Below are 24,389 nucleotides of genomic sequence, written 5' to 3'. Positions count from 1 at the left end.
TTTTAGGGTAAAAGGGTTTTTATTACGGTTTTTAGGGTAAAAGTTTTTTTCATACAAATATCATGAATTTCTATTAATAATAAATGTTATTAAGTTTTTAGGGAGTCACACAACATGGCAGTGTACAACCAGAACTAACCTTTCCTTCTCATAAAAAAAATATTTTTTTTTTATGTTGGTTGTACCACAAATTAAATATATATATATATATTACTACTAATAAAAAAATGAAAAATTTATTGTAAAAAAAATTGTATACGCATTTTTCATAATTATACCATTTAACTATTTTTCTTGTCAAGAATTTCTTTCTTCTAACAAGACTTTATCAAAAATTAAATAATTAAAAAAGATAAAAAATGCTGTGTATTGTGGGCAATGTATCACAAGCATGTCATCATGTGTATTCAAGAATTGCTGTTTAATTTGTTTGTTTTTTAATGAATGAGTGTCACCCATAAGTAGCCTATATTTGGTGTTCACCAATCAAAATACATCTCTCAATCATGTGTCCCTGTGACCTACTGTACACGATCAAGCAAAAATGTAGATGCAAATGTATCTGATGTCATATGAAACCCCTGTTGTGTTTTTGTTTCTGTGCAGTTCTCGGCCCGGTCGTCCTCCCAAGCGTTCTCTCGGCATGGTGATGCAGGACAGCTCTCGTCTGCTTCCTCACAGCGTTCACGGGCTGCTCTCTCCCAGTCTGCTCTCCCCGACAGGTAAGACCCCTCTCTCTCGCTCACCCACCTGCAAGATCTAAAAATACCAACCTTAACCATCAATGAACGACGGACGCCAGTGTGTAAAACCACATATATGAACATTTTGTCTCCTTTATGCTTGATTTTTCTTTCTTCTGTGGAATCTGTATTTTTTGATCCGTGCTGTCTGTCTTTTTTCCCATCTCTCTCGCTCTCCTTTTCTCTCCTCCTCCCACTCTTCCACCTTCTGCAAATCAGCTCGTATTGATTTTCCCCCCTCTGTCCTTCACTGGCCACCACTGCGGCTCAAACAGAGGTTAAACTATTGGATTTCTGTTGCCTCTTTGCTTTTTTCCTGTGCGCGCATTTGCTTTCTCTCTTTCTCTCTCATCATCCCTCTTTCATCTTTCCTTCCTTTGGAATTCAATCTGTTTCAGAGGAATTGTTTTATCGCTTTTAGACCAAATCCCAAACCACTGGGCATCACCTGCGTGTTTGTTTGCGACTAAACAGCATGTGTCGTTTAACGTCGTGCTCGGATACGTTAACGTCGTGTCCGCACTTCTCTCCTCTTCTTGCCTTTTAGCTTCAGTTCTCTAAATTGCTGATGGTAGTGGCAATTTAGCTCTCACAATAGCCAGCGCGTGCATCGATCTGCGCAGCGCGGAGTAGCCGGAGCAGTCCGTTAGCCGGCCCCGCTGATTGATTTTAGATGACTCTGTTGTTATTTCTGCCAGCCGCTCCGGGGGGGAAGGAGCTCTTTAAAATATGCGTCCACATTTCTCTCAGTCCCTCTGCTCATCTCGCCGTCCCCAATGCCAACAAACGTCTGACTTTGATGCGATTTGAGAGCAATGCGAGTTAATAGGGATATTACGGGCCTCATTCATGAAATGTGAACATGAATTTCTGTGTGAATCGTTCGTAAAAACCATTCTTACGTAACATGGGAAAAAAAAAAAGGAGCTCTTTAAAATATGCGTCCACATTTCTCTCAGTCCCTCTGCTCATCTCGCCGTCCCCAATGCCAACAAACGTCTGACTTTGATGCGATTTGAGAGCAATGCGAGTTAATAGGGATATTACGGGCCTCATTCATGAAATGTGAACATGAATTTCTGTGTGAATCGTTCGTAAAAACCATTCTTACGTAACATGGGAAAAAATTTTTTTTTTTTGCAAAGGACTTGTTTTTATTTCTTTTTGTTATACAGGTTATTTATTTAATTTTTAAGTTTATTTAATTTAAGTTGGACTTTAGCAGAGGTGGATTTACTGTCACATTTTTAACAATCATATTTCATGAAGACTATACACTACGACTGCTCATAAGTTTGGAATCATTAATTATTATTATTATTTTTTTTTTGAAAGTCTTATGCTCACTACCCTGTTGAAAAAAACAGCATATGCCGATTAGGTATGTTTTGAAGCATGGAAGCTGGTTTGAGCTGGTTTAAGCTGGTCCTTAGTTGGTCTTAAGCTGGTCCTGAGCTGGTCCAACAGGGTAAAGCTGCATTTATTTGATTAAAAATACAATAAAAACACTAATATTGTGAAATATTATTACAATTTAAAATAACCATTTTCATTTTATATATATTTTAAAATGCAATTTATTCATGTGATGCAAAGCTGAATTTTCACTAGCCATTTCTCCAGTCTTCAGTGTCACATGATCCTTCAGAAATAATTTCTTATTGTTATCTATGTTGTGCTACTTGTTATTCTTCTGGAAACCATGATACATTTTTCAGGATTTGATTTTAAGTTTTAGAAAGTAAAAAAAAAAAAAAGAAATTATTTGTTACATTATGAATGTCTTCAATTGCTGAACAAAAGTATTAGTTTAAAAAAATTAAATAGTAGAGTGATTTCTGAAGGATCATGGCACTGAAGACTGGAGTAATGATGCTGAAAATAAAGCAATAAGCCCCAAGAAGCCATGTTTTACAGTGAATTTTTAACAGCTAAGGGGCGTTGTTAGGCATGACGCGAAATCGGTTATTCCATATACGTAGTTAGGTTTCACAAAATAAAACAGAGCAAATAAAGTGTAATGATATTAAAGGGATAGTTCACCCAAAAATGAAAATTCTGTCATTAATTACTCACTCTCATGTCGTTCCAAACCCGTAAGACCTTCGTTCATCTTCGGAACACAATTGAAGATATTTTTGATGAAATCTGAGAGCTTTCAGACCCTCCCATAGACAACAAGGGTCCTTACACGATCAAGACACAGGAAAGTACCAAGATGATCGACAAAGTAGTCCGTGTGACAGCAGTAGTTCAACTGTAATGTTACGACGTTACAAGAATACTTTTTGTGCGCAAAGAAAACAAAATTAACGACTTTATTCCACATTTTCGTCTCTACTGCGTAACTTGTAGACACGCGTTCACGGCAGTACCATGACGCGAGCGTGTGGCAGCGCCGGCGCTGACCCAGATCCGGCGTGATGACGTTGAAAAGGGTCCTTACACGATCAAGACACAGGAAAGTACCAAGATGATCGACAAAGTAGTCCGTGTGACAGCAGTGGTTCAACTGTAATGTTACGACGTTACAAGAATACTTTTTTTGCGCAAAGAAAACAAAATTAACGACTTTATTCCACATTTTCGTCTCTACTGCGTAATTTGTAGACGCGCGTTCACGGTAGTACCATGACGCGAGCGTGTGGCGGCGCCGGCGCTGACCCAGATCCGGCGTGATGACGTTGAACACATACGTATGGCGCTACTGGGCCGGTGCCGCCACACACTTGCGTCATAGTACTGCTGTGAACGCGCGTCCACAAGTGACGCTCTCAAATTTCGTCAAAAATATCTTAAATTTGTGTTCCAAAGATTAATGAAGGTCTTACGGGTTTGGTACGACATGAGGGCGAGTAATTAATGACAGAATTTTCATTTTTGGGTGAACTATCCCTTTAATAAAAACAGTATTCTTCCACCAAACAATGTAGTTCATCAGAAACAGTTGTGGTTCCAACAAAGTGGCTGCCAAGTAACACACAAAGTAAACAAAGGTGTTTGCGTTTAGAGTAATTTACAACAGCTTCGAACGCGGCTCAACCAATCAGAATCAAGGACCGGAACTATTCGTTTTATAATAGTAATTATATTTCACAGTATTACAGGTTTTACTGTATTTTTGATCAAATAAAAGCAGCCTTGTTGCATGATAGACTACATTTAAAAATAAATAGTGCAACTTTTAAATATGTATTCCTTCCAGATGGTAATTACTGGTATCATTTACCCTTTTAAACATGTTAAATGAACTAAAGTGTTTATTTTGGACTCCATCCGGATGTGTTCCAAACCCCTCGGGTCTTTCTGCTGTAATTCCATGCAACGCTAAAAGAACTGACATCCACATGTATGTCAGGATGCCTCCGTCTATTTTCCCTGACAGCAGTATCAACATATTGTGAAACTTGAGGAGCTGAACTTATTCTGAATGTTTATAGCGAACAATCACTCCTTTCCACTAGCATTTCTTCAGCTACTTGCGTGTATTCCAGTAAGAACAGACAACACACAGTAAAGTGATGAAGTCAAGCTGCTTAAATGTGTAAAAACAACTCCCGTAAATCATCTAAAAACCTTTACATAATACTTTAACATAGATGTACCACCCTTCCATGGAGGTACAGTATTAATTGTAATATAACACCTGAAAATATTAACTTGTAAATGGGCCACAATTATCAAATTTGTGATCTTTCACAGCAAATGACTGGATTTGTGACTTTTTAATGAGGTAAAAATGAACGTAATTAGGTAATTAGTATTGGTTGTAATATTAATCTAGAATGAATTCTAATTACAGTTGTCCTTATTATAGTCAGTAATTATACAAGTGTGTATTTATAATGAATTCATGATGTAATGAAATGAAATAACAATTTTTATTGGTAACACTTTAGTATAGGGACTAGTTGCATATTAGCATGCCTATATATATTAGTTGCTGTATATTAGTACTTATAAAGCACATATTCTGCATGACCATATACATTCCTAATCCTACCCAATACCTAAACTTAACAATTACATTACTTACTATTAACTATTAATAGTCGTAGTTAATGCTTTGTTAATATTGAGAATTGGACCTTAAAATAAAGTGTGACCTTTTTATTATATACTGTATATATATAATGTTATTTAATTTGTATTTAAATGATTGATTTGATTCGATTTTTTAATCTAAACTTAATAAAGAAACCGTTTTAAATGTGTGGCCATACATCTGTTCATCACATTAGTTTTTAGTAATACATTTGAGGCATGGAAACTATTGTCACATTCTAGCAGCATTACTAACACATCAGCAGATTCTGATCAGACTTGTCATTTAATTATTAGCAGCAATTTGTGCTGTTATTTCCTGCTAACGCCATAATTAGGCAGAACAAAGTGGCGGCTCGACTGATACGGCACTCAGTGGAGGATATCAATGCTCACCCTCACCCGCAGAAAGAGGAAAAAAACAGCCCGAGAAAAGCGTCTCTGGAGAAATGAAGTGTTTTTCTCTTCTCTCGAAGCCCTCCGCTGTGTTTCCAGTCTGGACGGAGCGTCTGAATGCAGAAGGGGGGTGCTGGTAAACCAGGTGTTGTTGTGGGGTTTGTTTTTGCATTTGGTTTCCTGGATTGCTGTTGACAGGAACATTATAAGCCTGTGGCACTTGAGCGGAGGAGAGAGAGAACGAGAGCTGATGTACAACACTTATGTACAGGACATTAGAATAGCTTGTGTTGTTTGTGCTTTGGGCATGATACCTGAAACTGTGCGGCTTATTGAGGGGTGCTATTACTTTTGAAAACTAATGATTTTCACCTGTGGACAATAAAAACCATCAAACTCTTTTAAGGAGGGACCCAAGCCATAACTAGAGGCCAGATTATCAGTTTAAGAGACTTATTGCTAGTTCGATATGAGTTAAGCTCAATTAATTTCGACTCATCCCTTGTTTTCTTTATAAAAAAAGCAACAAAAAAAAAGGTTATGGTGGAGCACTTACAATGGAGGTCAGATTTAGAGGATTTAAAAGCAGAAATGTGAAGGTTATAATTGAATAATAGCACTCACATTTATTCTTCTATTAAAACGTGTGTATTATTTGAGCTGTAAAGTTGTAGTTGTCACTTTTATGACCTGTTATGTATGTTGTTATGGCAACGAAGTTGTAAAATTGAATATAAATTCACTCAGAAAAGGTTAGGGAGTAATTCTATCATGCTAAAATCATGTATACTGTTAATGTCTTGTGGCTATTTTATTGAAACAGTGAGTATTTTAACGTTTCCTGGCCCCATTCAAGTTGAAAATAATGGTAACACTCTATTTTAAGGTGTCCTTGTTACACGTTACATGTACTTACTGTTACAATAACAATACATTATACATAATTTCATGCAAGTAGACCTAAGCCAAACCCTAACCATATAGTAAGTACATGTAGTTTATTAATATTACTCAGTACTTGAATGTATAACTACACTGAAACAAGGACACCTTAAAATAAAGTGGAACCAAAATAATTTTTGATAATCATCAATGTGCTGTCAACTTAACTTGTATTAAACTGAAATATTTGGTAACACTTTAGTATAGGGATCAGTTCTCACTATTGCTTATTATCATGCCTATTATTGGTTGTTTATTAGTACGTGTAAAGCACATATTCTGCATGACCATATTCTACATCCCTAATCCTACCCAATACCTAAACTTAACAACTTACTAACTATTAATAAGCAGCAAATTAGGAGTTTATTGAGGCAAAAGTCACAGTTACTGGTTTATTAATAGCGAGAACTGGACCTTAAAAATAAAGTGTGACCAAATATTATTTTTGAAGTTGTGCTCTTTTTTTGATCTAATAAGCCACACCCTAGCAACACCCTGGCAACCAAAACTACTTTTCATTTCAGAAAATGTCAAAAAAAAATCTAATAATCTTTTTGTATTTGACCGTATGCCGGGTAATTTGACTTTCACAGACTTCCCAACTTCACTGCCTGTTCAGGGTTCGAGTCTGGGCCCACCGCTGATAACAGATAACTGATGGGCGGCACTGATACGAAATGTCAGCGAAAGGACACTTCAACACTCTCTCAAACTCACACATTCCCACACACACGTCCCCGGCCTTCCATCTCATACATACACACTTGTAGAAAGCAACTCTTACACAAACCTGTCTACAAACACACACACACACACTGTCTCTCTCTCTCTCTCTCTCTCTCTTTCTCTGTGGGTGAAAACAATTGCAGGCCTAGCTGGTGACTTTGATGAATGACATGTCCCTTTGGGGAGCAGTTTCTCCATCTGTTTATCCCCCCTTCTGTTGCCCCCCTCCCTAAACTCACTCACACACACATGTGCAGAAACACACAGAGCACTCAATGCAGGAGTATTTAAGACTGCCGCTGGCTCCGTCATGCACCTGTAAGCACTCTCGCACGCACAAGACATCTTCTTTTTCAAGCGCCTAGAGTCTCGTTATTGCGTGTTGTTTCTGTTAGTATTATAAGGATTTTTTTTTTTAAGAAAATGGTGCGTTACCTCAAACAGTAGTCACCTGGTCAGACTTAAGGTCAATATGAATTTGCATTTCACAACCCATTTTACTTCCGTAATGTGATATGTTTCTATGTTTAAAGAAAAAAAAGGACAGAACTTGATCTTATCAATCCAGAAATGGTTTGAAGCTGAAAAAGCTGGTTCATATGGGTACGTGTAAGGTACATATTAGTACCTAAAAGCTTTTGTACCTTTTTTTCTGAGAGTGTACAAATTGCTTTTTGGCACTGCCACTCAAAATATTCTACATAAACCAATTCGGTTTTACACTGTGACCTGTTCCCTTGTCTGATTTAGAGCTGGTCACTTGTGTTGCAGTCCGACTGGAGGGGTTAACTGTGTGTGTGTGTGTGTGTGTGTGTGTGTGTAGGAAAAGAGCTAGGATAAATAAAACATGGAGATCTGTTTAGTGACATATGGGCCAGTGCATCCCGTCTTCTGCATCCTAATGAACGCTAAGCCTTTCAAACTGTGTGAGACGAAAGCTTTGTGCTGCCAGGAATATAGATATCAGCAAGAACCAGTGAGGGGTTACGTTTGTCTAAACCTGTGATTTCACATGAACGCGTGCGTACAGCAACACCAAACTTAATTTTGCACTTTTGTTGGGTTTGTAAAATGTCGTAAGGGGAGTCATGTGTTAACACGCACATCTTGAAGTGGCACAGTCGTGCAGATTTAACATATGGCAGTCAATTGACAAGTCAACTGAAAAAAAATCCACAGTTGAACACAAATTAAGCTCGTAATTTGCAAATCGTTTTTTGGTGTCAGAGAGGGAGAGAAAGAAAAAAAACTTCTCACAGTCTCAGTGTCATTAGCACATCCGTGACTTTTTGACATCTTTTTTGATCTCTGATAAAGGTGACATCTGTACAGTCTTGGCAGAACCCTTTTAATCCCACGGGTTACATTTGTGACCAACATGTAAAGTTTGATGGGTAAAGAAGAAGTTGTTGATGTATTTTATGTAGAGTTGTTAACTGTAAGTGAATATCTTGATTATACTGTCTGCCACAGCTTAATATGCAGAGATGCAAAAGTTCAATTTACCAGAAATTTACTGTTGTGTGTGTGTGTGTGTGTGTGTGTAGGAAAAGAGCTAGGATAAATAAAACATGGAGATCTGTTTAGTGACATATGGGCCAGTGCAGCCCGTCTCCTGCATCCTAATGAACGCTAAGCCTTTCAAACTGTGTGAGACGAAAGCTTTGTGCTGCCAGGAATATAGATATCAGCAAGAACCAGTGAGGGGTTACGTTTGTCTAAACCTGTGATTTCACATGAACGCGTGCGTACAGCAACACCAAACTTAATTTTGCACTTTTGTTGGGTTTGTAAAATGTCGTAAGGGGAGTCATGTGTTAACACGCACATCTTGAAGTGGCACAGTCGTGCAGATTTAACATATGGCAGTCAATTGACAAGTCAACTGAAAAAAAATCCACAGTTGAACACAAATTAAGCTCGTAATTTGCAAATCGTTTTTTGGTGTCAGAGAGGGAGAGAAAGAAAAAAAACTTCTCACAGTCTCAGTGTCATTAGCACATCCGTGACTTTTTGACATCTTTTTTGATCTCTGATAAAGGTGACATCTGTACAGTCTTGGCAGAACCCTTTTAATCCCACGGGTTACATTTGTGACCAACATGTAAAGTTTGATGGGTAAAGAAGAAGTTGTTGATGTATTTTATGTAGAGTTGTTAACTGTAAGTGAATATCTTGATTATACTGTCTGCCACAGCTTAATATGCAGAGATGCAAAAGTTCAATTTACCAGAAATTTACTGTAATTCAGTAATAATGTTTCAAGCCTTATGGGAGACATGTTGGCGCCTGTATGTTTTACAGTTCATAACTGTAATATATCAATATACTTTGAACAGCTGGAATATTTTTTTCTGGATTCAAATACACTGGTAACTAGCATAATAATGCAGGTAGTACAATAGAAAACTTTTTATGAACATGTCAAAAAGCATACAGACTTTACTAAACGACATAAAATTGAGCATAAATCGGTCACATAATTGATAAAAATAAGAAGCAACAAAATAATTCAAATAAATAATAATCAAATGTGATGCGTCACACTGCGACTTGGTTTTTCACTCTAAGTTTACTCATTTTTTACTTAGAAAATTTACATCATTTTAACTTTTTTTTTTTTACTGTAAAAGTACATCTTACATTAATATTGCTTGTGTTCTGTTCCTGTTTAATATAGATTTTGACAGTGGAATATAAGGTAATGCACACTTTTGTACTTTTACAGTATTTTACAGTGAAATTACATTTATAGCCAATTCAATTGAATATACTGTATATGGTGAGGTAATTTAAATAGTAAATGAACATTTTTATTGTAATATTATTAGATTATTTTTCTGTTAAAAGTATGAATATTTGTCATTATTTTTATGCAATGACATTTTTGAATAGTTTCTACATAAAAAGTGATGTTTAATAAATATGTACTAATTTTTATATATAAATCAAGTTCTACATTTTGACCAGGCTAACTATAAGCGTGGAACATTAATTGAAAATGAGCAGTGTTCATTTGCAACACATTCACACTTTCCCTCCTTGTAATTCATTTCTGCATAGTCCTTCTGTAAGACACACACACACACACACACACACAGATCTCCATCTGCCCCCAGGTGCATAGGTGGGTGGCCTTCAATCCCTATTTAATGAAGGCTATGATATTTTTTTGGATCACAGAGTGATCTGCCTGTCTTCAAACACACTAGCAGGAGACGTCTCAATAGCTCTTCATTATTGCAGGCAGAGAAAAAACAAAAACACAAAGACATCATAATTACAAGAGCATGCACAGGCTCGGGGACGGAGAGAGTTAGAGCACAGGAGAAGATCTTCAAGTGTTTATTTCCACTGCTCTTCTGATAAAGACGTGGCTGGCTGCTCTCCGATGGCTTCCCAGTACTTCTCCCACACTTCCTGCATTGATCTACTGAAGTGAATGGACAGGAAAGAATGAGATGGGGTTTTTTTTCACACATAAACATTTTTCTTAAATATATACATGCATGTGTTTGTATTTATATCTACATAATAAATATACAAAGCATACATATATATATATATATATATTATGTAAACAAAAACATTTATTTTGGATGTGATTAATCGCGATTAATCGTTTGACAGCACTAATTGTTATGAAAATCAATCATGGGTTTACCTCAAAAATCGTAGTGTAACTTATGTATTTGCGCTAAAACCACAGTCCTTAACTAAAATTAACTAGGAGGAACAAGAGTTTAACTGTGGTAAAGTCATGATAACCACAACTAAAACATTTTAATGGAAATTAACTAGGTTTTAGGTTTTACTACAGGAATAATAGTTGAATACTAGTAATATTTTCTGTAAAATCATAAGTAAAATCCTCCATTATGAAAGTTTGGTTTCAAGAACCATTGTGTACTTTTTAGAACCGTTTATCCGTAATGTCCATGGATCCCTAACCATGTGCAAAAATGCTGCTAAGTATTTTAAGTTGGTATTTATACTTGGTATAAGTCAAACACTGTTTTCAAATAATAGAACCAAATTAAGATCCCATGATCCCATATTCACGTATTACTGTAGTGTCAAAAACTACAGGAACTATTTTGGCGCAAACTGTGGTTCAATAGCTATTCTGCTATTCTCTAATAAAAGTTTCGCATACACGGATGTCTTTATTGAAGAATTAATAGCTATTGAGACGTCCACCTACAGAACTCAAGCGATATGATACTCATCTGTCTGTTTGTCAGCCGCTGGCCTCCTTATCACTGCACCGCTCGGCAGCGTTAACTCTATAATTAGCCACTTAATTAGCAATGGGGACTTGATTGACAGTTTGGAGCCAATGACTCGCGTTCAGGACGAACGTCTAAGCGTATGTGTGTTGTTCGAGTGTGCTAGCGCCGCCGGCGACACATTAAGACCCACCTTAAGATCAGTCCTACACTCGTATGCCAAAACCTCTTATGTTAGCACAAGTCAATCTGTGTGTGTCAGAGATTACAAAAGTGGGATTAGTTCTGGGGAATGATACACATTTGTTAATCCCAAATAAATGATGTCGTCTTTATGAAGCCTTGGAGTGACAAATTTCAGTCAAATGCCTCAGTATGAAATATTGAACAAGTAGAATCCTTTATGCTACTGGTGTCGTCTGACAACTTATAAAGCCTTGATAATTGTAGTAACTACTGATTAGTTTAAGATGCCAGAGTACCAGAGTTTTTTTTTATTCAAATATACTGTATGTGTATACATTTTTTTATTTTTTTATTTTTTTATTAATTTATGATTTTCAAAAAAAGTGTCTTATGCTCACCAAGGCTGCATTTATTTAAAGAATGCTGTAAAAGCAGTAACATATTAGTACAAATTAATATTAATATTATTAAAAATTATTATGAAATATTATTACAATTTAACGAAGTTTTCTATTTGAATATGTTTTAAAATTTAATTTATCCATGTGCTAAAAAGCTGAATTTTCAGTATCATTACTTCAGTCTCCAGTGTCATTATTATATAAATAGGTATATAATATAAATAGGTTGATTATTAATTAACTAATAATAATAATGATGATGATGATATTTGTACACTATTTTCTGTTTTTCACAGTTTCTCTAGTACCTGATATTTTAAAATATAATATAATACCATGACATATAATAACATATGACACACACACACACACACACACACTCACACTTGAGTGTGAGTGTGTGTGTGTGTGTAAACTGATATTTTCTACTGACACACTACAGCAAAAGATAGGAATAACTGACTGAAAACCATTTTTTAGCTGGTGAAAATACTAGTGTTCTAATAATTTTGGCCACCACTGTATATCGTGTATATTACAACTTACAGTTCCACAAAAGGCTGTGAGTGGCTGCATAAGTGAACTTGACTGTGCTAGTCATGAAGATATAACTCTGTGGACTCATTCTTTCCATAACAACTCGCTGAAACACGACATATTTTACAGTCGTGTTCTTCATTATAATTTTGTGTAGCCTATATGACAGATTTGTTGTGCACATGTTGCCCTTAGTGGTACCTTCCTTTTCAAAGTGATTCAAGCAATTCAAAACCATGTTTTTCAGCAGGGGGCGGGGTTGGCCAAGAGAGTATCGTGATTACGTATCGGGTGGTGTATCATGGTTACGTATTACGATGGGTGGTGTATCATTTTCCCTTAAATTCAACTTCCAAAAGTGCATTCATCTTTGCCATGTTACATTCATTTAGTTGACTAGTGCTATATGCTGTATTAAAGGGGTCATATGATGCTGCTAAAAAGAACATTATTCTCCTCTATGCCCCGCAAAAAAAATGAAATCGCATCATATGACCCCTTTAACAAAAACATTAATGGCATTAATAAAAACTCTAACACTGACAAGCTACGCAATATCGCGTTCATAATCGAATGCGACTCATCTGCAATTATGAACGTGATATTGCAGTGATCTACGGCTCTGTGTATTAAATGCCGCTCCATCTGAAAGCACGTGATGGAGATTTACTATTCACAGAACCGGCTTTATTGACGAGATGCGCATGACAATCACATGCAATTTATCATGCAGCCCTAAGTTTGTTTGTTGATCACAAAGTACAAAATAGATGAGGAAAACTAGGAAGCCAGGTGTATTCAAAGCGCCGCCATTACTGTCTAGAGTGCGTGGAATCGTGCGCTGTGAACGGTTGTTACTGTTTACAGGACGTGGAATGGTGCGCTGTGATTGGTTATTATGGTTTACAGGGAGTGGAATGGTGCGCTGTGATTGGTTGAGCGGATATATTGCATTCTGCAGAGAAGGGAGACTGGCGTTTGTCGCGGTTTGGAAAGAAAGTGAGAAAACATGACAGAATAACTCGGCAGATATCGCATTTTGCGTAAAATTAAAAATGGACTTTTCAATACCGACCAGATACAATACTGATTTTGGCGGAAACTCCATTTTTTTTTAAAATGGCGTTTATCGCGTTCTGGAAGCAAACTCTTCATATACAAGTATATATTATGGACCCAGTCATCCAGCCCTTGTTCAGGTTCATGTCATAGAATAAGACACACCCCTATCCTGTGAGAGCCTTCCCATCAGGCTGTTCAGGAGCACAGAAACAGCCGTACTAAAGATGTTAAATGTTCTGTGTATTTGAGAGAGAGAGAGTAAAGGCAGCTCAACAGGTGCAGTGAGCTACGGCATCAGCCTTTTCCTTTCACCTTCCTACTTATCTCTCTTTCTGTCTCTCTACTTATCTTTTACTCTGGCTTTCTCCGGCCACTGGAGTGGATCAGTCAAATTATCGAGTGGCAAAACTAATTCGGTGCCCGGGGGCCGGCAGAGCTGCCACTTCCCATCAGCCCCTCCGCCAGTCAGCGCCCAACTGTTTTCATTTGGGTCCTCTTGTTTCAGTTATTATGGCTATTGGAGCTAATCCTACGAGCAAACCCCCGGCCGGCCCGCCTGTCACTATTGTTTCGGCTCTTGGATGCACCTTGCCTTCAGTGGGAGGGCTGCTCCAGTACCAGTATGATGGAAGTGAGCTTTCTCAGATGGAGAGAGAAAGAGCGGGAAGGAGATCTCATCAATCATATTAAACTCATTTGGACAGGCTCGAAGCCCCCCACTTTCTCTACGTCACGCTTCTTGAAGATGGTTACAGTTGCTCTGTCGTTTCCTTATCTGTACTTGAGTCAAACAGAAACCACCCAGTCTTAGAGAGAGAAAGAGAGAAAAAGGTTATTTTATGGTTTAAGAGACTTCATTTAGAATTTTTATGTTACATCTTTACACATTTTTATGCAATATATGCATCTGAGTTATGCACATTAGAAAGTTAAAGCTAGTAGTAATTTAATCTAAATTTAAATCAGTTTAATCACTTAAAGGTGCAGTCCGTAACTTTTTTTTTTGGTTAAAATGATCCGAAATCAATATTTGAGCAAGTGCATAACCAGCCAATGTTCAAAACTATCGCCTTACTTTAGCCCGATTCACAACGGTAAGTTTGTAATAATGTTTTCTAATTTGAGTGGTACGGGTAGTTTTTCGCAGGAAATTCGAGCATGGCACTGCGTCATTATGTCACGTCTGTAAACATAAAGAAGTTGTCCCGGCTAGTAGGCTGTCGCATGTGAGGATCCTGCAGGTGGCGGATCGTTTATATCCTTTTCTCACAGCAGCCAGAATAATTAAATGTATCATTTTGATGGTGGATTGTAATCCAGAAAGGATTATGTGTTTATGAAACACATGTGAATAAAATTAAATTATATTTATAAATGTGCTTCTGATTACAGATAGCCTGGGATTACAAAGATTTGTATTTTAAAGAAAACCAGTTCGAAGGGAGCATAATTTGCTTTTTGGGTTAAAATAATTTCTTAATATGAAATTCAAAGAGTATGACAATTAGATTAGACTGTGCAGAAATTGAAATCTACACGCTAATACACACTCGTTGTCACCAATGCTTAGATTTAATCACCATTGGCTGTGAGATTTATGGTAATACTTTTTTCCTCAGTTGGTCAGAACAAACGTGGCAGACTTGTTACTTACTTGTTCAGATGGCAATATACGGTGAAAATTCTTATTTGGGTCATATTCCAAGACGTAGGCTAGAATCTGTGATTGCGAAGTACAGTAAATATCCACACCGGTGCGGTGACTGACTGCCACACATACTCCTCAAAACATTCGATTCATCCGCGCTGGAACCGTGCCGACCCACAACCCACACAAGCTAGATAATTCCGCACACAGCTGCAATTCCAGGCTTTCAAACAGAGATGGCGACAAAGAGGCAAAACTTACGGACTGCAGCTTTAAGTAATGCACACTGTTAATGACTTTTCAAAGTTGTAAATAAAACATTGGATTATGTTTTACAAGAAAATACTATTTCAGTCTATTTGTTAATTATTTGTGAAATTTTGCAGTTGGCACATACTATACTAACATTAAAGGTTCTGTATTTTTTGTATTTGTAAAACATCTACATAAAATGGATATTATTTATATAAATATATAAGCAAATGTACATTTGGGGGAAAAAGTAAAAAATATATTAGAATTTTAGTGTATTTAGTATCTATTTATTTTTCAAATGGCTGCAATATAACAAAGAGTGAAAAATTTAAGGGGGTCTGAATACTTTCCGTACCCACTGTATATATATATATATATATAGATATATATATATATTAATGTATGAATTGTCTGTTTGTGTGTGTGTGTGCATATGTGTATATATACATAATATACAATAGTTTCTTTCTTCCAGAAACAGACAAATCCAGGAAACAGAAGTTTGCTATATATCATTGTTTTTTAATCTAAACCTCACACTTGTATTGCAGGAAGTTATTGATTATAATCACTACAGCTTCTCATGCATTTCCATGAACTACAATAGATGCTCAACAAAACGGCAAACACATCAAAACAACATTCAGAGTTCAACCATAATCTTGAAGTAATTCCCTTTACTAATACATATTTATATAAAATGTGTAGTTTTCTTGATTAGGCCTTCAAAAAGCCTTGACCACAGAGAGAAGAGAGAGAGAGAGAGGGAGAAGTGATTGAGAGGTTAAGGGTTTTGTCGAACACACAACACATGCTACTCAAGCTAAAGCGTTGTTTGTTCGAGTCTGGACTCTCTGGGTTTGCTGTCTTGCGGGAAAATAAACGCTCGGGGGTCTGAAGAGAGAATTGGGTGGTCTGTCTTTAATGGCCCAGCTTCAGTCTTCCTTTGAAATGTGAGGGAGGTCATACCTCTGCGCCTCTGCAATTAACCACGTTAACGAGGCTAAGCCATTAGCGCTAACACCAAATTTGGGATGTTAAGCGAATAAGCACTTCACTGTTGTAAAGACATAGGTGTTGTGTATTTATTTGCTTATTCTGCACTAAATTAGCCTAAACGTTAGTATGTATAAAGTCTGCATTTAAAGCCTTTTTACATTTAACGTTTTTAGCATAAAGCATGAGGGTAAAACTCAAAACTGATGCACATTGTTTTCTCTAACTAACTAAATTTGATTCATTTACTAAATGCTTGTTTTCTTAAAAAAAAAAAACCTAACACTAGCTTCTCTATTCTTTTTCTATTCTATGTTTTCTTTTTATTTATTATATCATTTAAAGAAAAACCTTGCTACGTGTACTGCGTTAAGTTAATTGAGACTTGTTATAGCACTTGCATGTCATTGCTCTTTTGTTAATTTTGATTGCTTCCATTTTCCTCATTTGTAAGTCGCTTTGGATAAAAGCATCTGCTAAATGACTAAATGTAATGTAAATGTAAATTTAAGGGCCGTTCACACCAAGAACGATTACTATAAAGATACCGATAAAGATATCGTTCTAAAAATCATTCTCAGTATTAAAGAATAGCAGAGTCCACACCACAGCTATAATTATAAAGGCACGGGAAAACAATATCGTTGGAATCACTTTCAGAACGATTTTTTCCTGCTGATGAACGATAAAAACATTGACAGCCAATCAGAACCCATCCTGTTATAATGAGATTGAGAATTTAAAGCGGCAGACGAGTGTGTGCTGAGAATAAACAGACGATATCGTCCGCTGGTGTGGACGCTAATATTGTTATCTTTATGGTTATCTTTATACTTATTGTTCTTGGTGTAAACGGTCCTTTAGATACTTACTTTCAAACTCAAATCACGTGGCATGTGGAGGAGAGGTTTGCTATTACTTTTCAAAGTGACTTGAGTTTTTGTCTGCCAGAACAAACCTCACAGAAACCACTTTTAGCACTTACATTTCCTTCAGAAAATGTAAAACTGTAGTTAACTATTTAATAAAACCCTAATGAAATTCCACCTCAAATTTCCACTTAAATGCAATTGGTTCTGCAAATGCAGCAACACCTATTTGGTTTCTCTCTCTTTCGCTTTGTTTGATGCCTGCAGCTGCATCTTAGCTAATCTAGATCAACAGCAGTTAGAAGAGTGTGCGCGCACACATACATACTGTACACACACACTCGTATCGGGGAGGAGAAAGACACGCTAAAATTGCGGCTGGTCTGAAGATGTTTGTGAGGATGTTTTCAGGTACGATGCCCGAGGGTTTACAGCAGCTCAGTTTCACTCTAATCAACACAATCCCTTCCTTCTGCACATTTAAACAAGGTTTTACACTATCCAGCGCTCTATTTGTGCAGTGCATGCATGAAGACGTAAACATTGAGAGAATGGAATTAAGTAATTAATGAATTTATCTGGTTTTATGAACTAACTATAGTTTACATTACCACACCTCCAGACTGCACTAAACCGGATTGTTTGAACGGGAGCAGGATGGTTGATGTGAACTTTGATCGTCATTATTAATATGAGGTGAAGTGCTGTTTCTCGGAAACAGTCTGGGCAGTCAGTTGTGAAAGGTGGACCTTGATATCATTTTTGTTCTGTGAGTTTTATCCGTATCCTTATCAAATGCTCTGCACAGATCACATAACCATGGTTAATGTGAGATAAATAGAAACCTGCAGACACAGGACACTGATCACATTATGTTATCTGTCACAAATTGCAACTTTTATACATTTGAATGTCATAATTAATATTTTACATCGACTTCAACTTTACCTTTTAACTTATTAAAACTTGGTTGGTTTGATAATATTCTGAAAGAGAATATTTTTCATAATGTCCAAGCTACTCTTTTCTGTATAACGAAAGCATAAAACATGACAAAATGTTTTATTTTGTTAAGTTTCACAATGAAATTTTGTTGAATTTGTATTAGTAATTGTGTGCTTTTTAGTAATTTTTTTTTTACATTTTTTTTTTATATTACTGTCTGTTTAGGTTCAATTTATTTTTTAGTTCAATTGTAGTTTTTATTTATTTCCATTTCATAGTTTTAATGTTTATTTAACTTAGTTTACTTAATTACCAATGCAACATTTCTAATTTGTTAATTTGTTTCTCGTCTAATATTTATATTATATTTTTATTTTAGCTTTATTTTAATTAAAAAATTACAATAATAATTAATGATAATACCCCTGCCACAAACGTACTTAAGAATCAAAATAATTAATGCCATTTTTGGTCCAACTATTTTTGTGCACTAATTTTTAATAATGAATTGAGAACTGTGATGCAGGCAAGACATTTAGCAAATAATAACCCAAATTTTGGACTGTTCCTCACACAAAGCAATCATTTGACTTCAGAAGACTTGCAATAAAGTGCACAGACTCACATGGCCTACTTTTATGGTGCTTTCTAGGGCTGGGCAAAAAATATCGATATCTCTATTTTAATCGATTCTCATTTTTACGAAACGATATCGATTCTTAAATCCCAAGAATCGATTAGTCTAGCCTGTTTTCAGTTAATGGACGGAACGTTGAAGCACACCTCCCATCCAATAAATCACAATAAGTATTGTGTGTTGGTACTTTTAATATGAAACAAAGTCTCAGATTTCAAATTCTGTCCATTGTATTGCAGTATTCAAACAATAAATGCCGTTTTGGCGCTGTTTAATGTGGAGTGACAGATCGCTGTAGCTCCTCAGTTTAACAGACGCGGCAGCACGAGGCGCACGTGAACTGATCATCTCCTCCACATTAATACCAGTTTCAGCACAAAATAAACATGACTAAACATCCGAAGGTTGTCTTTATAATCCGTATCCTGTCTCATGTAATCGCTCAATCAGTGTTTCAGCCGGGCAAAGACGTCAATATAACAGCTTGTAAACAATTCATGTAACATCACATTTACCTCAGAAAGCATATTCGGTGACCATAAACTCATTAGTCAGCTAAGTTAGTCAAATAAACTGTAGAGAGGGGCATTTTGCTAAATATATGCACCATATAACATTCATTATACATTTTTTTTTACTGTTCTTTAATGTTTTATTTATGTTTGAATAAATCTGTCCAAGTTTTTATGACAGCCACTATTTAAATGTGTATATTTAAAAATAACTAACTGAAGTAATTGTAACTTAATTATTATAAAAACTTCATTAAGTGCCATTTAAGCAGTTGTACAGCACACATCTGTCAATTTTAACCTTCAATATTATAATGTAGTACCAACTGACTCTCATGTACATTTTACAGCATTAGTTGAGAGATTTTTTTTTCCCTTGAGAAAATTTGGCATGTACTGTACCTGATATATATCCAAAATAATCGAAATCAAATTGATAATTGAATCGAATCGCAAGCTTGTGTATGAAAATTGAATCAAATCATGAAATTTGTGTCAAAACCCAGCCCTAGTGCTTTCGTGCCATTTTGGGAGCTCAACAGTCCAAATTCCCGTTTACTTTCATTATATGGAAAAGAGCAGCTTGGACACTCTGCAAAATATCTCCTTTTATGTTCCACGGAGGAAAGAAAGGCATACAGGTTTGGAATGATGTGAGTGTAAGAATTTATGTTCATGGACGTTCCAGACATTTAAAATCCCTATTCTCAGAATGCTTTGGGCTGTTTTGGATGGAGGGGATGGATGATAGTAAGAAAAGAGTAAAGACTGAAATAGAGGAGTATGTGAGCCAAAGACACAGCGCGAGAAAGAAAGAGGAGGTAGAAAAAGTGCTCTCCACTCACTTTCTGCCCAGTGAGCAGTGCCTTGTTACTCTTTGAACACTTGGCCCATTTATTTCTGCAAAGTCGTGAGATTCTGAGTCGGCCAGTGAAGACTCTAGTGGCTCTTTCCATGAAACATTAACGAGTTCCTGGGGTTAAAGGGATGCCTCGAAATCACTGCTGATTGCAGCTTGTGTGTATATGAGTGTGCGATCGCATGTATGTGTGCGTATGCGAACATTACGGGCAGAAATTAATGTACGGCATTGATTGAAAAACATAAAGGGGTGGGCAAAGGTGTGTGCATACAGATAAATCCAATCCAGCTGCATTGGGTTGTGAGATGTTTTAGCATCCTGATCATTGTGCACACACACATTTCTCTCCATAGGCAGTCTGACTGCAGGACACAGGGTTATTAATCTACGCTGCCTCTGCCACCCACCACCCCGCGCTCCTCCAGGGCGACTGTTGATGACACGTACAGATCATGACGCCCACGAGCCAATCACAGATCTCATCCTCAGTGCTTCACAATCCTGCTGCAGTCGGCACTGCCCACTCTACACACTCCACACACACTCCACATTCTCGCGTGTTTCTTCTCTAGAGTCCATAAAACACAACCCTACGAAAAGATTTAATATCTCTTACCAAATAGAAAGCCCGCAGATGAAGTTAAAGGTGAATGTATTCTCAAGCAGAAATACTGTAAGTTGTAGTTTATACATCTTTTTTTTTTTTTGGACAGGTGCATTTTAATAAACACAGCGCAATACAACTTAATACATCCCAAATGTATCAATTAAGATTATTTTAAAATATTTTTGTTGTCAGAAATATCTGTAGTCCCATGCTCATAATAAAGAAAATAAATTAGCGCTGCAAAACAATTAATCACATTCAAAATAAAAGTTTGTTTACATAATATATGTGTGTGTACTGTTTATATTTATTATGTATATATAAATATGCACACATACATGTATATGTTAAGGAAACATTTTAATTTATAAAATATTTATATATAATCTAAATTATATACATAAAATATGTTTTAAAATATATACATTTATACAACAGTTCTTTCTGGTCCTCAAATCTGATTGGCTGATAAGAGTGCGATATTAGATTCCAACATTACTCCAACAGCCGTTTATGTGTGTGTATTTATATATACATTATAAATATACACAGTACACACACATATAGTATGTCAACATAAACTTTTATTTTGAATGCGATTAATCGCAATTAATCATTTTGCAGCCCTAAAATATATATATAAATAAGTTCATAATAAACCATATTAAATTATCATTATAAAAATAATAAACATACCATTTTATGATTTATTTTTAAAAGAAAATATATACTATTTTTAAATATATTTCATATATAAATAGCTTTTGTTTGTCAACTCAAATTAACTTTTCTATGTCAACTCAAAAAAAAGTATGATAATAATTAACAATAATACTCCTACCATAAATATACTTAAGAATTATATGCCTACGTGAAACTAATGCCATTTTCTGTCAATATATTTTTGTGCAAGTTTGAATTGAGAACTTTTTAGCAAATAACAACCCGAATTTTGGACTGTTCTCATATGACTTCCGAAGACTTGCAAAACAAAACAAAACTTTTTTCCCCTAATGTATTGGCTATGATTTTTTTGTCATCAAAAAATGCCTGCAGTCCCATGCTTATAATAAAGAAAAACATCTCATTCAATTATAATAATAATAAAAAAATAATTAAACAACATTTTGGGGTTTATTTTAAAAATAAAATAAAAAAATGTGTATTTTACAATATATTTAATATTTTACGTAGCTTTTGTGTGTCAACTCAACCGTCAACAGGTTATTATTAACTAATTACTATTACTACAGCTACTACTAAAACTTATTTTGCAGTTTGGCATATATTAATATTTAATAAAAAAGAGAAAAGAATCAGTCATTAAAAAAAACATTAAATAACTGTTCTTTTGTTTGTCAGCTCAACTTTCAGTGTGGTATAGCTAATTTTGTAATAATTGATATCACATACAGTAGAAGACCCTTGTAGACCCTTGTAGAGTCTCTACCAATTATCAGTTAATTTGAGCTATTTGTGACATGACAAGATTAGTTCAGTTTATCAAATGGTATAACTGAAAAAAAACTCAGTTTATGATATAAAATGTATAAAATAAAATATCTTAAAAAAAAAAAAAGAACTTGATTTTTTAATGTTTTTATTTTTTTACTATATAGCACTGCACTGACTTCAGATCAGCATAAAGCATCACCTCTAGAAGATTGAGTGAGTAACTTTTAGGTCCGTAACTTTTAGCGCATACAAGTATGCAAATGTGAGACACACCGCTGGAAACTAGATGTGGGCCTTGCACAAATAATAAAAACAAACAAATAAATAAATAAAGAAGTGATTACTACAGCAGGGAGTTAATTAACGGCTTATTTCTGTTTGATAGGAGAATAATGCGCTGTAATTTTACCTTGATGCAATATAAAACTGCAAGCTGCCACTGCTGCACTGGATAATTAACACCTGTGTCTAGTGGCCACTAGGACCTCAGCACCTATTAATGCCAAAAAAACACAATATTACAATTAAAGGCGCTGCTATTAGACATTAAACTGGGTTGGTATATAGCGGGTGGTAAATTGGTCCGCTTTTACCTTTAATTGCCTCAGAAATTACGAGGAGGGATTATTTTAATGTTTTTTAACGTAATGTAGAGGAAATGAGGAGTGCTGAGGGAAAATGTTATGGCCCAATTTGTCTGTTTTGTCTGCATTTTTATGCCGAAGAGAGAAAAAAGACTCTGCGTCTTGGACGGTATCCCTCTGAGCATCCAGAGGTCAAATTAACATGTAAAACACATCGTCATATTAAGTCTCCATAATGTCTGTGGAGTTTTGCAGATACCCACAAAGACTAAATTAGACATCTTTCTCCTGTGTTTCATGTCACATCAGAAGCCGTGTCCCAATTTGCATACTAGATTAGTAGTGCATCTCAAATCATAGCAAATCCAGCGATCCTGGGCTGCGTTTCTCGATAACGGTTGATTTTAGAGCTTAAGAGCGTTTTCCACGAGTCATTTTACGATCGTTCGTTATTGTTTCACGTGCGTTCCCCAAAAAATACTGATAAGAAAAAACTAAGAAGAAACATAGTTATTTCAACAAAAAACATAAAATTTGAAATGTAACGCAGGGAATTCTGGGAATGTCAATTTACGGTTATTCACTATAAATTATACAGTCTTTTTCATTTCCAAAAATGGTATACTACCGTAAAATTAATGTCCAATACAGTTTTTCACCGTATATAGTAGGGGAATTTACAGTTAACCATTTAACAGGTTTTTACTGTAGCATTTTTACAGTCTTTTACCGATAAATTCACGGTCATTTTTTACAGTGTACATTACTTCTTTTATTCATTTTTTTATTTTTAATTTTTAAATTTTTTTTAAATGTGTATTTCTATTTTTTCTGCCCTTTTTAATGACTTCATTTCTAAATTAATAAAAAAAAAAAAAGAGTAATAACGTGTACAATAAAGTACAATCAAATCCTTATATTATAATCACATTGCACTTGAATAAAGTCAATGGTGTAATCTGCCAATTGTCCTGCAGGTGACCGCATAAATCTGTCTTCTTACGATGCTTTACGATTACTCCAGAGCACTCGTAGATCTACGATGATTTTCAAGTGCTACTTAAGTTACGTTGCTTTGGGAAACAGATCGTAATATTAAGATCAGTCGTTTTTATGAACTTCTTAGGCTTACGAAGCTTTTGGGAAAGCAGCCCTGGATAGATATTGGTAGATTTTGGTGTGCATTCAAACTTGGTTTTTATGCTTAATATTAACCACTTGAAATATAGGACAAGTGTTAGTTTTTGAACCTAAAAATAAAGTAGATTGATATTAAAATTGTCAGGTTAATAAAAAAAAATAGTAGGCATGCATATATATATATATATATATATATATATATATATATTAATCCTCTTAAGGTGCGAAGCTGAAAGTCGTTGAGATGTTATGGGGAAGACCTCAAATGTGTAGTGCATGCTGGGAAACCAAAGAACTCACAGGATTCAGGATTTTTGTTTAGAAGCGCTGGCAGCTTCACTGTTCAAAACAAATCAAGACCATTTAATATGCATGATGTTCAGAGTTCACTGGCAGGCCATGTATATATATATATATATATTCGACATTACGAATTTGGAAAGTCTACTTACATACACCAAGGCTGTATTTATTTAATAAAAATGCAGTCAAAACAGTAATATTGTGAAATATTATTACAATTTAAAATATCTGTTTTCTATTTTATTGTGTTTTTAAATGTAATTTATTCCTGTGATCAAAGCTGAATTTTCATTACTCCAGTCTTCAG

General features: G+C 35.6%; 1 protein-coding gene across 2 annotated transcripts in view; it reads left to right on the top strand.

Moving 5' to 3' along the window:
- The first annotated feature begins 609 nt into the window (after window positions 1-609).
- The window catches only part of LOC107581921 (dachshund homolog 2-like), an 85,169-nt gene continuing 61,389 nt past the window's right edge, over window positions 610-24,389 (top strand). For both annotated transcript variants that reach the window (XM_016267611.1, XM_016267610.1), the window contains exon 1: window positions 610-722. In XM_016267611.1, coding sequence (XP_016123097.1) covers window positions 644-722 — 79 coding nt within the window. In that variant the 5' untranslated portion in view covers window positions 610-643. The remainder of the gene's footprint in view (window positions 723-24,389) is intronic.

This window comes from Sinocyclocheilus grahami, unplaced genomic scaffold (genome assembly GCF_001515645.1).
Source record: "Sinocyclocheilus grahami isolate Dianchi unplaced genomic scaffold, SAMN03320097.WGS_v1.1 scaffold39.1, whole genome shotgun sequence".
NCBI classification, from domain to species: Eukaryota; Metazoa; Chordata; class Actinopteri; order Cypriniformes; family Cyprinidae; genus Sinocyclocheilus; species Sinocyclocheilus grahami.
The sequence above is the reverse complement of the archived record's forward strand: the minus strand, read 5'-3'. Positions and strand labels throughout refer to the sequence as shown.